Source organism: Ovis aries, chromosome 3, assembly GCF_016772045.2.
Source record: "Ovis aries strain OAR_USU_Benz2616 breed Rambouillet chromosome 3, ARS-UI_Ramb_v3.0, whole genome shotgun sequence".
In the NCBI taxonomy this organism is placed as follows: Eukaryota; Metazoa; Chordata; class Mammalia; order Artiodactyla; family Bovidae; genus Ovis; species Ovis aries.
Window position 1 is genome coordinate 10812719 of NC_056056.1, and position 15293 is coordinate 10828011.

Consider the following 15293-nt stretch of genomic DNA (forward strand, 5'->3'; position numbering starts at 1 on the left):
CAGCTGAATCGTGTCTGACTCTGCCTCCCTATAACTGCAGAATGCCAGGCCTCCCTGTCCTGCACCATCTCCCAGAGTTTGTTCAAACTCATGTCCATTGAGTCCATGATGCCATCCAACCATCTCGTTCTCTGCTGCCCTCTTCTCCTCCTGTCCTTAATCTTTCCCAGTATCAGGGTCTTTTCCAATGAGCTGGCACTTTGCATCAGATGGCCAAAATATTGGAGCTGCAGCATCAGTCCTTCCAATGAATATTCAGGGTTGATTCCTCTAGAAATGACTAGTTTGATCTCCTTGCATTCAAGGGACTCTCAAGAGACTTCTCCAGCACCACAATTTGAAAGTGTCTGTAAAATGTAATGCTATTCCTAGCTATAAATGAACTCTAGACACCAGTCCTGAGTTAGAAGTGTTCATCTGCATTATTGTTAGTCTCTTTCATAACCACAGGTTCCCAGTGGCTTTCCAGAAACTGGAGAGCTGGTTCAACTGTGTCTATGTTCCTGAGAAACCCACGATCAGGAGGACTGAGTTATATCCCAGGAACTGGAAGAAACAGCTAAGGAAGGAAACCACAGGAGCTCCTGTGGTACAGAGCTTCAAGCTATGCTAGTGGAGTGGGAAGTGGACAGACCTACTTGGGGTCACATACAGGCTCCAGTGCTAACCATCTAAACTTGGCATTTGGCAAGTTCATTATCCTCTCTGAGCTCTAGGTTCTTCATGTCTAAAATGGAAATATCTAAATATTTAAATGGAATGTAAATTATCTACCTCAAAGAGGGAGTAGTTGAGAGTTAATAGTACAGGTGAAGGACCAACTTGGTAAATCTTTTTGCTACTTGAATCTATAACAGACATATATTTATTTATTTACTGGCCACACTTTATGGCATGCAGGAGCTTAGTTCCCTGACCAGGGACTAAACCGATGCCACCTATGTTGAAAGCATGGACTCTTAACTACTGTATTGCTAGGGAAGTCCTTCCAACAAAAATTTATTGACAAAATGGAATTTGCAGTCTGCTGCTCTCTCTACAGTTCGTGTATCTATTCCAAACACCTGAAGTCTTTGTGAGTTCCCTTCTTAACGGAAGAATTTCCATGACTGCCAAAGAGGAGTTTCCTGCTCTCCTTCAGGAAAGAAAACTAAAGGCCAGGTTGGCTCTGCCATATGTCCATGTGCATCTAGATGGAGATTTCTGCTCACAGCTGCAAATTGCTCTGATGTTCCTTGTGTTTTTGAGATAAATCTGTTTCAAGGTGCCATGCTGGAGTTGCACATAAACAAGAAAAATTGGAAGAGGTTTGTGGGCAAAATAGCAACAAGTATTCTTTTTATTATTGGAATATAACTGCTTTACAATGTTTTGTTAGTTTTTGCTGTACAACAAAGTGAATCAGCTATTAATATATGTATGCATGTATCCCCTTTCTCTTGAGCCTCCCTCCCACCCTGCTACAACCAGTTTTCATTGTGGGACCTGTCCTTTCAGACTAGAAATTACATTTCAGAAAGTGTTGGAAAGAACTTTTTTTTTTGGAAAGAACTTTTGAGATCTATTTGTAAACTGGAAGTTGAGGCCCAGAGAAGTTAAAATGACTAACCCACTGAAATGGCAGAACCAGGAGCCCAGATCTCCTGTTTTGTGCAAGGGAGACTAAGAACATATTCCAGTCAGCAAGCTCTGTACACTCTGTCGCAAACCACCCAGTGTGCCCGTCAACTCTTCTAAGAACTCATCCAACACTGAGAATGTCAAGAGTGAGTTTTTCTGAATGAGGTGAGTCTGCCAGGAGGGAGCTTCTAACTGCCAGACAGTTTGGTAATGTGAAGACTGCCTCTTATTTTCACTGGAAGGGGATACCATCTGCCTTCATTACCTACCTGTTCACTGACTTATCGACAAGGGAAGCAATGAGGCTCGTGACACCTTCCTTTCAAGCATTTTATTGTTTTAAAGAATGTTCATATCTATTTCCCTGTTTTTCTCCCTTCCCAATTCTGAGAAGAAACCTTTTTTTAATTTTTAAAAATGTATTTATTTGCCTGTGCTGAGTCTTAGGTGTGGTATCGGGAACTACTTCCTTGACCAGAGGACCAGAGATTGAACCGGGGCCCCCGCCCTGGGAGTGTGAAGTCTTAACCACAGGACCACCAGGGAATTCCCTGAGGAGAAATCTTGAATAGGATTAATTCCCAGTTATTGAAGTTCAGAGATGAAAAGTGATTGTCAGTTTCTTCAAACAGGACTGTAAAAAAAAATGTCAAACACCAATAACATTGCTTCCTCTTTTGGGATTTTTTTTTTTCTTCCAAAAACTCTGAGCCTATTATCTCTATACTCCCCACCCAAAGTCGTCATCTTCTTTTTTTTTTAATGTTTGTTTGGCTGTACCAGGTCTTAGTTGCAGCATGCAGGAACTTCTATCTTCGTCATGGCATGCAGGAGCTTTAGTTGCAGCATGCTAATCTTAGTTGTGGTGTGTGGAATCTGGTTCTCTAACCAGGGATGGAACCAGGGCCCCTCCATTAGGAGAGCAGAGTCTTAGCCACTGGACCACCAGGGAAGTCCCCTGCGTAAAGTCTTATATGTGACCTCTTTAGAAAGATGTTTTCTGCTCAGCCAATATTCAGAGCTAACACCTTATATTCACTGTACACAACATTGTTTTAAACCCTTTCTATATACCAACTGTATTAAACTTCAGTACAAGCCTAGAAGATAAGTATTCTTTTTTCCCCTACATATTGAGGGGGAAGGTAAGTATTCTTATTCACTCCCTGTGAAGCAAGCACTGTTATTATCTCCACATTGGAACTGAGAAAACTGGAGCACAGAAAGGATAGATAACTTTACCAAAGTCACACAGGGAGGACTAGAACCTGGGTTTGAACTTTAGCCATTTGGTGCTAGAGTCTGCACACGTGATGTCCATATGTTGCCAACATAATGTAGGCCTCTTCTACTCCATTTTTCTTACTCGTGGCACCCCATTTTCTCCCTTTTTACCATGAATAATACTTTGCAATTAATTCTTGCTCATTTATTTTTGTTATTAGAATGTATTACCCAGAGGGCAGGAATCTTATATGTTTCATTTATATCGTAGGTGTGTACGTGCTAAGTCGCTTCAGTCGTGTATAACTCTGCCACCCTATGGAGTGTAGCCCGCCAGGCTCCTCTATCCATGGATTCTCCAGGCAAGAATACTGAAGTGGGTTGCCATGCCCTTCTCCACAGTCACAGGTACTATATAACTATTAATTGAATAAATGAAGGTGCCATTCTGCAACAAACTTTTAAGGATTAATTTTACTTTGAAACAACTTCATACTTACAGAACAGTTACAAGAATAATACAAAGAACTTCACCCAGATACCTCAATAAAATGTCATCAAAATACACTTTAGGGCCAGAGGATGGATCCAGGATTAGTCGAACAACAAATATTTATGGAGCACCTGCTGTTATTGGGTTATAGAACTGTCTCCTAATTGGTCTTTCAGCTGCAGTTGTTGCCTCCTACACAGCAGCCAGAGAGATCCTTTTAAAACAAGTTAGATCGTTACTTCTCTGCTCAAAAGTCTGCAATAATTCCTCATTGCATGAAAAGTAAAAAATCAGTGTTCTTTTCTCTCATCTTCTCTTCTACTCCTCTCACCTTGATCCAACCACACTAATCTTCTTGCCATTTCCCTAAGATTCTAGACATGCTTTTTTTTTTTTTTAATCAGAGTCTCTACATCAGCTGTCTTTGTAATTTTTCTCAAGTAATTAGAGAGCTATCTCCTCTGCTTCTTTGTTGGTTCCTAAACATGCATCACTACATCTCCCTTACTCTGCTGTGTTCCTTTTTTCCCCCTAGCAGTTACCAGAGAAGGCAATGGCACCCCACTCCAGTACTCTTGCCTGGAAAATCCCATGGATGCAGGAGCCTGGTGGGTTGCAGTCCATGGGGTCGCACAGAGTCAGACACGACCGGGGTGACTTAGCAGCAGCAGCAGCAGCAGTTACCACTTTCTAATATACTCTACAGTTATTTACTATAGTTATTGTTTATGTTCTGTCTCCTTTACTAGAATATAGATACAGGATGAGGATATCTTTGTCTATTTTGTTTGCTGGATACCCCAAGCACCTACAGGGTACCTAGCACATAAGAAGTGTTCAGTTAATAGCTGTTGAGTGAAGGAATGTTGAAGGTGTTCTAAGTGCCAGGTCCTGATTTAGGTGCTGAGGATACAATAAACTCTCAGCCCTCGTGGGCCACCCAGACCTATTTCAGCCTTGCCTCTCCCGCCTATCCCTGTGAGAGCTGGACAAGTTACGTAACCTCTCTGAGCCTTCCTTTCCTATCGAGTGTTATGAAGATTAGACAGAAAAACAGCATCTGTATAGTATTTGGCATAAGAAGAGTTTAAACATTTGTTTCCTTTCTTTCCAGGCTGGAAAGTTGGTAGCCTGACATCTCTGCCAAAGGTTTATTTAGGCAAGGTTTTCATACTGCCTTGGCAACCGTGCAAACAGGTTACTCTCTGGCCAGGCTTACCCCATTTTTAACTGAAGATATTCTGGCGAAGAGACTGCTTAAAAGAGTAGGAGTGAGAAACCAAGGAATGGCTAACGTCACCTGCTTTGCCGTTTTGCATCGTAAAAGCCTCCCTGGGTCCCCAAAGAGGTGAAAGTCAAGACGAAGAAAAGGAAAGGAAAAGAGGAGCAGCTAGCCACTACAGAAAACTACAAATCCCAGCACTCCCTGCGGCAGATAACTACGGGTCTCAGCGGGTTCCGCTCCCCGGACCCACGGGGCCTCTTGGGGGGCCTGCAGCCTGGGTTCAGCGGGAGAGGGCGTGGGGCGTGTCGAGGCAGTGGGGAAAATCGGGTCAAGCTTGACGCCGCTGCGCAGACGCCTCTCACGGGCCGGACGTGACGTAGGGAGGGTTCCGGCTTCGGCCTCCGCCGCTGCCGCCGCTGGTACCGCCGCGGATACCGCTGCCGCCGTCGGGGCTTCTTATTTCTAAAATGGCGCCCCTGGACTTGGACAAGTACGTGGAGATAGCGCGGCTATGCAAATACCTACCGGAGAACGACTTGAAGGTAAGTCCGGCCGGGGCGGGAGCGCTGCTTTCGGGGCTCGCCCCTTCCGGCAGTGGGGCGCCCGCCGGCCCGCCCTTCCTCTCTCCACGGGACCCTCCGGCGGCATCCCGTCCTATCAGGGTGGAGGGCCTAACGCGATGCGAGGCGACCGGGTCCGACTTGGTGTCACGCGCGGGGCGAGGGGAGCCCGAGACTCCCGAATGCTGTCCTGGTTCTCTCGGGGGGGATCCCGAGGGATGTCGCGGCCTCTGCCCCCGGGTTTCCCCCTCAGCCCTCACGGCTTTGCTTGCAAGGCATCTCTCCTTTTACCCCGATCTCGGCTCTCGCGGCCCGGGGTCATCCCCTGCAGGGGCGGTGACGGGAGCGCGGGGTGGCCGGCGTCTGACAGGAGATGTCGCCGGCTCCCGGAGCGCAGCCCCAGTGTGTTCAGGTGCCTGAGGAATGGGTATGGGAAGGGGCAGGGGGGTCCCGAGCGGTCTGGTGGTGATGTGAGAACGTCAGGTCGTCCCTCTTTCCCGAGCGCTTTTCCCAGTTACTTTCTCAGAGTGTTGGTTTTCTCCTGCTAATTCCAATATGAACCCGTTTTCAAGTACATCGTTGGGCTGTAGTTTAAGTGGATAAAGTAGGGGGCTGTCAATAAATACAAATACTTTTCTGTCAAGTGCACCCTCCCCCGAAATCTCTTCTTAGCTCAAGATTGAATTTTCAGAGTTTTCCAAGGGAGGAGAGTTGTTCCTTGTACTGCCGAGTTCGAGTAACAGTAAACCTCTGTTTGAGTAAAGGAGTGAGTGTAAGAATAAAGGAATGTAAATCTTTGGGCTACTGCTCTTTTGACAAGTGTTTCTTTGCGTTTGTTAAAACCAGTTCTTAGGCCACTAGCAGTCTTTACCGGTTACTGCTAGTGCCTGTTTTTTTGTTCATTTAAGTTGATTTGTTGTGTGCTAAGTGGGTAAACTGTTGATAGTTTTGAGTTCATTTTATTCTTTAAGCCGTGAGTTTAAAGCAGTTTATCTTTGTGAGTTTTCTTCTCTCAAGGAAGATACTTTTTTCCATCTTTTGGTACAGGGAGTTGAACATCTGCTAACAGTGTGCAAAATGCTTGAGGCCACAGGAGCTGTTGTGAATATAACTTATTTGTACTTAGATGTTAATTATATGTGCTATTTGATAGGAGTGTCATTCTTGTCCATTTCCCCCTTTTTTGGCAGGATAATTTAATTAAAACAGGGACAAAGCCAGTAATAATAAAAATTAACTTTTATGCTCTTTTTTTAAAAGTTATTTTTATTTATTTGTTTGGCTGTGCCATGTCTTAGTTGCAGCATGTGGGGTCTTTAGTTGTGGCCTACAAACTGCTAGTTGTGGCATGTGAATCTAGTTCCTTGACCAGGGATTGAACCCAGGCCTCCTGCATTGGGAGCCACTGGATTACTAGGGAAGTCTATGTTTTTGTGAGAGTCATTTTGAAGCTTCTTTCTGCTGTATGACTTTTTAGAAAACAGGAATTTTCCTAAGGGGGGGAAAAAAAAAAAAAGAAAAACAACCCAACATTGCGACCCAGTTCATTAGAAAACTAATCAGTTGTCTTTTAGTAGCATTGTTAATTCCATTGGTGAAGTTGGCTTTTGCATGTCCTGGTAATGAAGTGGCATTTTCTGTTCTTAAGCAGTTTTAACCTTTATGTTTATAATGAGTAAGGTGTTGCTTATTATGAAACATATCTTGATCTTGGGTATTGAAATGATAGGAAAGATAGGTCAGCTTAGTTTTCTTTGACCTCTTAGTTTTATAAACATCAGATTTCCTTCCCAGCCTAAAATAATGTATTTGTTAAACCATTTCATTTCCCTTTACAGCACAATGGGACTGTATTTAGTGTGTATCTGTTTCCTAGTAAATCCACACCCCCTCCCCCTGCCAATACTAGAAAAAAAAGAATTCTAAATTTTTCTGTGTAAGTAGAGGCTTTTCTTCTTTGTCTTGAAGATATTTTATCAGATTAATTTTCTTGTGCTGCATCTCTGGTGTATTTAAAGAAATTTAATTCTGTTTCTCCCTCTTGGCATGAAGTGCAAACTAAAATTAGGTGGGCCAAGAAAGTATTCCAGGAGCATTTCTTCTGACGCTTTAAAGCCAAAATAAAATATTCTATCAAAGAAAGAAAAGAAATCAGTGGGGCCACTTAATGATCATTATGGAAAAGTTTTGTTCTGGTAGGAAAATAGAAATTTACCTGTGTTTTGAATTGACTGGAAGTTGGAGATACTAAATAAAATAATAAATGCATAGGATGTTTTAGATCTAGTCATGATCTCTCTGCATCTCCCTTGGAAGTGGTCAGATCACTAGTCCTGGATCAAAAGTACATAACTGTTTTAAGAAATAAGGATGATATGTGAAAGTGTGCGGACCACAGGGTAACCTTTCTTAAAAAAAGAGTTCATGTGATTCTCACCCACTATAAAGATTTCAGAGAGGATCACAGAAGACACAGATTCCATATCTGGCCAAGTGGAAGAAGGAATGATAAAAGACAGGCTTACCAAATACTTACACTTAAATATTTTGGCATGAGAAAGGATCTGTAAAGTGGAGATTGTCTGATCTCTCTGACAGTTCTTAAAGGTGCCATGTAAGTAAAGAAATGGCACATCCAGTTGACATTCAGGTTTTTCCTTTTTTACTGAAGAACTGAAGATGATTTCTGTGGTCGGGGTTGGGAGAATCCTAGTGTCTGCGTCAGACATACAACACAGGAATAGTAACCACTTCTATGGATTAATAATTTAATGCAATCTTTTTTGAAGCTCACTTTTATGTTTACTCTGAGCCATCTGTTTTTCATGTAAGACCACCTGCTCTGCAAAGTTGTACCTCTGTTTGAAATGCTTACATAAAGCCTCAGAGAATCCTCCCTTGCTTTTTTCTGAGATTTGATGGAGAACCTTTTGTACCTCCTTGTTCGGCCCACTCTGTCTAATTTAATAGATTCTCATATATGGTAGTCATGATCCTTCTAGGCTTGAAGTCTGTTAGTCTTGCCACTCACCTTATTGCCTGTCTTATTGATCATTCTGTTTACCTGAGTTATTTGGTTTTGCATATTATCTTTTCAGGTATTGCAAAGAAAACAGAGCACAGTACAGCAGTTAGAGATAGACCATGGCTTTGTATAGGGCTAAAATAGTGTTTTCAACTCCTTCTGATAATGCTTGACATTTTGTCTTGTCTTTTTGGCCATAGAATCACATTCTCTCCAATCTTCTGAAAATAGTCTGTAGTAGTGCTGTCTAATAGAAAGAAAATGCTCATAAATGTGAGCCTCAAATTATATTTACATTTTTAAAAGTAAAAACATATACAGGTGGAATCCATTTTTAGTAGTATTTTATTTAACACAATTTCAACATGTAATATAAAATAACTAGTGTAATATCTTGTCTTTTTCTGTATTAAGTTTATGACGTGTGATATATATTTTACATTTATGTTGATAACACACCCCAATTTGGATCAGCCACATTTTAGGTGCTCAGTAGCTACATGTGGCAGTAGGTTTCCTGTGGGACAGTGCGCGGTTCTAATGACTCCCCAGCCCCTTTTCTAGAATTTCGGAACTGAGAATCAGTGTTTACCTAGTTCTGTATCCTCACTTCGCTGACGAGAAACTGGGCTTCGTAGAGTTCATGATCTGCCTGAGGCTGTCCAACTAATAAGGAATTAAGTTTGAAAGCCTCTTTGTGCAGAGCTCTTTCTGATATAGTTAATAACCTTTTTAGGGTGGCAAATAGCATATTTTTCTAAACACTATGTCTTCCACTTCATCACGTTCTTTTACTTTCCATTCTGAGTGGACTCATTGGAAAAGACTTTGATGCTGGGAGGGATTGGGGGCAGGAGGAGAAGGGGACGACAGGGGATGAGATGGCTGGATGGCATCGCTGACTCGATGGACGTGAGTCTGAGTGAACTCCGGGAGTTGGTGATGGACAGGGAGGCCTGGCCTGCTGCGATTCATGGGGTCGCAAAGAGTCGGACACGACTGAGCGACTGAACTGAACTGAGCACATTGGAGTACTCTCTTCTGACTATATGCCTTGTACTTCCCTGCATCTTTGCTTCTGCTGAGTCTGTTTCTTTCACCTACTTACTTAATACTTACATAGCAGAGATGTTAACTTATTTAATACTGTGTAAGTTGGGTGTTAACATTTGCCCCATTTTACAGACAGGTAACTCAAACACAGACAAATTAAGTAACTTTTCAAGTCATATAGCTGGTAATAAGTAAGTGGAGTAGCGTGGATGCAAACCTAGGCAGGCTGGCACTAGGCTTCACATCCATAACTACCACTTACGCTTCCTTTATACACCACCCTTTATGCCCCTTTATTTTATTTTGAAAAATATTAATCGTTTTGGCCTCATCACGTGGCTTGTGGCATCTTAGTTCCCTCACCAGAGGCTGAACCAGGTCCACAGCATAAGAGAGCCGAGTCCCAGCCACTGGACCGCCAGGGAATTCCCCTCCGTGTCCCTTTTTAGCTCTAGCTCAGATGTCACTTTCTCCATGCAGGGCTCTTGGATTCTGCAGTTAGAATGATTAGTAATGGTTAGAATTTACACAGCTACTTAGTTTTCAGAGCACCGTTCTGTCCATTCTACCACTGTGATAGAACACATATCAGAGCCAGGACTTGATAAGGTTTATGTGATTTTTGCCCCAGTGACTCAGCAGAGTACATATCTGAATTTATTTGCTATTAAATATTTCCATTCTGCAATTTCCTGGCTCCCTGCTTTCACTGCCAGGGTCTGGGTTCAGTCCCTGGTTGGGGAACTAAGATCCTGCTAGCCACTTGGCAAGGCCAGAAAAAAGAAATTCCATTCTTTTTCTATACTGACCTTTGCCCCGTAGCATTTTTTGTTCCATTTTACTACCGCTTATATGGTTCTGTCTTGTATGATAGTAAGTATGCCTGTCTTCACCATTAGACTACAAGCTTTATGAAGGGCCAGGATCATATCTTGTTTATTTTGGTATTCTCTACAATCTTAAACACTACCTTGTATGTACTGCATTACAACAAACATTTCTTTAAATGTCCCCTTGTGTGAAATATTATTCTCGGTGGATTCTTGAGAGAGAATTTGGTACTTCTCAATGTCTTTGAGGGGCTTTCAATACAGTAAAGGAGACAGAAGGGTAAACAAGTGATCGTTGCAGTGTGTGGCAGTGCTAAAATAGAGAGCTGTTCATCATATCAGAGAAATAGAAGAAGCAGCATTTAACTCTTAAGCCACACATAGTTTCACAAAAAGAGGAGCAATGAGAGAATGAGCCGAGTTTTTTCAGGTAGACAGAACAGGAAGGAAAGAACGTGAAGCAGAGGAAATACCGTGTACAGTGGTATAGCTTAATCCCCAGGAACACAACTCGACGTAGTTTGGTATGGCTGGAGGCGGTGCCGCAAAGACAGGCAGAGGCCGCATCATGGAAGACTAGGCTGATACACGTGCATTTTTATCTTTTAGATGGATAAACACTTCCAAAAGTTTTTTTTTTTTTTTTTTTTTAATATTTGTTTACTTATTTGGCTCTGCTGTGTCTTAGTTGTAGCATATGGGATCTAGTTCCCTGACCTGGGATTGAACCCAGGTCCCCTCCATTGGGAGCGCGAAGTCTTAGCTACTGGGCCACCAGGGAAGTCCCTTGAAATGTTTTTATATTTTAGGGAAAAACAAATAATCATACTATGACTTTGTGCTATCTTTTAAAAGATGGCTAACTAAAAAAGTAAAGTAGGTTGAAAGAAAACCGTTCAAAGGATACACTATTGTATGTAGTAGGAATGTGACAAAATCAGAGATGATGTCTGAATCGAATTTGGGAAACACTACATAGACAGACACCAACCATAGCGGAGGGTCCTTGAAAGGGTTTTGAAGGGGACAGTGACAGGTTTTAGAAATATTCTGGCAGCATTGTGGACTTTGGACTGGAGTGAGACAAAAATGCCGTCGAAGCAGTAGACCAGGTGACAGGAGAGCTTTTGATGTAAGCCAGTGTCAAGTGGCTGTGGTGTTTAAAAGGACTTGAAGGAGGTATAATAGGACCTGTTGACAGAGTGTGTATCTGGGTTATGAGAGAGAGTAGTTCGGGGTAATCTCTTAGTTTCTGGCATGGATTACTTAGTAAATATGATACCTGGATTAAGGAATACGAGGGAATTTGGTTTCGGCCATACTGAATTGGAGATGCTGCCAAGCCAAGACACTGAGTTAGAAATGTTGAGAAGACTCTTGGGTCAGTTCTGTAGCAGGTATTCATTGATTGCCAAATGTGCCGCAGACATTGTTCTAATGTATTAAACTCACGAGAAAGGTCTAGATCAGTGGTTCCTAATTGGAGGTGATAGTGCCCCCCACAAGAGGATATTTGGCAATGTCTGAAGACATTTTTAGATTTTCGCAGCTGGGGTTGCTGTGGCTATCTAGTGGATGTAGGGGCCAGACGTCACTCAGTCAGTCACTCTTTGCACCCCCGTGGACTGCAGCACGCCAGGCTTCCCTGTCCATCACCCAGTCCCTGGAGCTTGCTCAAACTCATGTCCATTGAGTCGGTGATGCCATCTAACCATCTCATCCTCTGTCGTCCCCTTTTCCTCCTGCCCTCAATCTTTCCCAGGATCAGGGTCTTTTCCAGTGAGTCAGTTCTTCACATCAGGTGGCCATAAGTATTGGAGCTTCAGCTTCGGCATCAGTTCTTCTAGTGAATATTCAGGATTGATTTCCTTGAGGATTGACTGGTTTGATCTCCTTGCTGTCTAAGGGACTTTCAAGTGTCTTCTCTAACACCACAGTTCAAAAGCATCAATTCTTCTGCACTCAGCTTTCTTTATAGTCCACCTCTCACATCCATACATAACTACTGGGAAAATCATAGCTTTGACTAGATGGATCTTTGTCGGCAAAGTAGTGTCTGCTTTTTAATATGCTGTCTAGGTTGGTCATAGCTTTTCTTCTAAGGAGCAAGCGTCTTTTAACTTCATGGCTGCAATCACCATCTTCAGTGATTTTGGAGCCAAGGGTTCATCTTCCAGTGTCCTATCATTTTGCCTCCTCATACTGTTCATGGGGTTCTCAAGGCAAGAATGCTGAAGTGGGTTGCCATTCCCTTCTCCAGTGGGCCACATTTTGTTCTCTCCACCATGGCCTGTTGGGTGGCCCTGCGCAGCATGGCAGGACAGCAGACCCTCACAACAAAGAATTACCAGTAGTGCCGTGGTTGAGAAACTCTGATTTTTACTGACGATACAGATATTTTCTTATGGATTGTAAGAGTGTGGATGTCATTATCATCTTGGATTTCCACTCTTCATTCCCAGTGATTTGTATTCTAGTAGAGACTATTCGGAGAAGGCAATGGCACCCCACTCCAATACTCTTGCCTGGAAAATCCCATGGATGGAGGAGCCTGGTGGGCTGCAGTCCATGGGGTCTCTAAGAGTCGGACACGACTGAGTGACTTCCCTTTCACTTTTCACTTTCCTGCATTGGAGAAGGACATGGCAACCCACTCCAGTGTTCTTGCCTGGAGAATCCCAGGGATGGTGGAGCCTGGTAGGCTGCCGTCTGTGGGGTCGCACAGAGTCGGACATGACTGAAGCGATGTAGCAGCAGCAGCAGAGACTCTATTTAAAGGCTGTGTAAAATATAATCTTAGATTTTTATTTCTTAAGAAATTTTATAAATCCCAGTATGTAAAAGTAAATAAAGGAAATAGTATGTTTTATATAACAAGATCAGCTAAACAAAGAATTACAAAACTTTAAAACCTAGAGTATTTGAGGGAACAAGAGGGAACAGGGAGACAAGCAGAGGATAGAATGGAGCGGCAAACAGGTATCTTGAGGAAAAGGTAGAGGAGGGAGAAAAGGTCTCCTAAGAATAGGTCCATCAGCCTCTGCTTATTATTACTATTATTATTTTTGGCCGTCCCTCGATTATAGGAGACTTCCCTGAGCAGGGGTGCAGCCCGTGCCCCCTGCAGTGGAAGTGCAGAGTCCCAGCCACTGGAATCCAGGGGAGTCCCAGCCTCTGCTTTTTCAGGCATTAGGAGTTCATTAGTCACCGTGGGGAGAAATGTATAGTTTGCCCTAAATTTGGGATAAGATTAAGAATCTTGCCTCAGTGACTGTTTGGGGCAGTAAAAGAGAAACCAGGCTTCCTACAAACCGAGCAGCAAAACAAATCTGTGAAGACTTTGGAGGAGCTTCTCCCATGGCAGGGTTGGACTCTGTGTGTGTCGTTGATTGACATACGTAGAATTTGTACTGAGATTTCACAGACTACTTATTTTTATGTGTGCTTCACATGAATTTATAAGCTGCTGCTGAACTGGAGAGATGAGAGGCATGGCTTTGGCTTAGAGGCTTAGTGCTCTAAATCCTCAGTTGGGACTGCAGAAGTGGCAGTTATAGGAGACAGCTGTTCCTTTGCTCAAGTTAGCGTGCCTGGCCTCGGGTTGAAGGTGCTGCCTAGGTAGTTTACATGGTTCCCTGGACGCTCACTGACTTTTACGATTGGCAGGGTTTCACAGTGATGCTCTTTAGCTTATGGTCTGCTGCTACTCTCAGATCAGCACTGGGGGGTATGGGCCAGTCACCAGAGGTGACTTGCAGTTCAGGAGGCACTATGGGTCAGGAGAGCCAGTCATATTTGGGTGCAAATTCTGGCACATTCATAATGGGAGCTGTGGAGTCCCTCATGAATCTGTGCTGTGATTAGTTTCAGAATGCTAAATGAGAACTCACTTTGTTCTAAAAAAGATAGAGTGCTTTACAAAGAAGCATTCAATATAGCAAGATAAGTTATTTTTAGAATAAGTAAGAAAAATGAGACAAAGAAAATAAAAATAGGAACTTGCGGCCAGTTGTAAAAGGAAGAAAAGTACCTGTAAAACAAAAGCTATGATGACCAAGTTGCTTCTTTGAGATTAGGCCTTAAACTTTCTAGGAGCCTAGAGAAAGATGGAAACTGATCAATTGAAATAATTTACAGAACCTGTAAGATGATAAAAAATAATCTCAGGGAACTCACATCTATTCCTGATAGAAGCAGCACAGGGACGTTCCTCCACCAGTCCTCTTTGAAGGCAGCTATTTAATCACAACATCCTATGCGCCTTGTTTATAGTCCACACAATGACAACCTCAGTAGGGGACTGTTTCCTAGTCCTTTACTGCGTACAGGCTGATGGCATGACATTAAAGTGCAATTTGGGAAAAAGCAATTGAGCAAGGAAGCAGTGTAACGCAGGGTGAGGACAGGCCTCTCTAGAGGACAGTCTGGCTTAATTCACCGAGTTTATAAGTAGGTTGGTTTGTTTGGGTAACATCTGAATATCTGTCCTTTAAAGGGATGTATGGCTTCCCAGGTGGCTCAAGTGGTATAGAACCCGCCTGCCAGTGCAGGAGACAGGTTCGATCCCTGGGTCAGGAAGATCCCTTGGAGAAGGAAATGGCAACTTGCTTCAGTATTCTTGTCTGGAGAATCCCATGGACAGAGGAACCTGGCAGGCTAGAGTCCATGGGGTTGTGAAGGGTGGGACACGACTTAGCGACTAAACAACAACAGAAGCTGTATTACGTGTGGGCTTTGACCTTCTCTGATGAAAGTTAGGCCTGTTCTTAAAAGATGTGAAACCTGAAAGGGAGACTCGGTGGGACAAGTGCCTGAGAACGTCCTGGCAACAAACAGAAAACTGCCCACTCTTGTACAAATTACAGCAAAACAGTTCTGCAGGTAACCTTGGTGGAATTCCCTTTGAGGAGGCTTGGTGAGTGTACCTGAAAAAAATCGCAAATATTGAGCAAGGCATTAGATCTAAGAAAAGTGGGTGAGTTCCTGAGATGTTTTCTTTTAAAAATTGTATAGTTTCACTATAAAACTGTTAGAGGAAAACATAGGCAGAACACTCAGTGACCTAAATCAAAGATCCTCTATGACTCACCTCCTAGAGTAATGAAAATAAAAACAAAAGTAAACAAGTGGGACCTGATTAAACTTAAAAGCTTTTGCACAGCAAAGGAAACTATAAGCAAGGTGAAAAGACAACCCTTAGAATGGGAGAAACTAACAGCAAATGAAGCAACTGACAAAGGATTAATTTCCAAAATATACAAGC

The 15293-nt window shown here is 43.0% G+C and overlaps 1 protein-coding gene across 1 annotated transcript in view; it reads left to right on the top strand.

Annotated features, from left to right (window-relative positions):
- Positions 1–4940: 4940 nt before the first annotated feature.
- PPP6C (protein phosphatase 6 catalytic subunit) overlaps positions 4941–15293 on the top strand; it is a 38152-nt gene continuing 27799 nt past the window's right edge. The window contains exon 1 of the mRNA XM_027966449.3: positions 4941–5104. Coding sequence (XP_027822250.1) covers positions 5030–5104 — 75 coding nt within the window. The 5' untranslated portion in view covers positions 4941–5029. The remainder of the gene's footprint in view (positions 5105–15293) is intronic.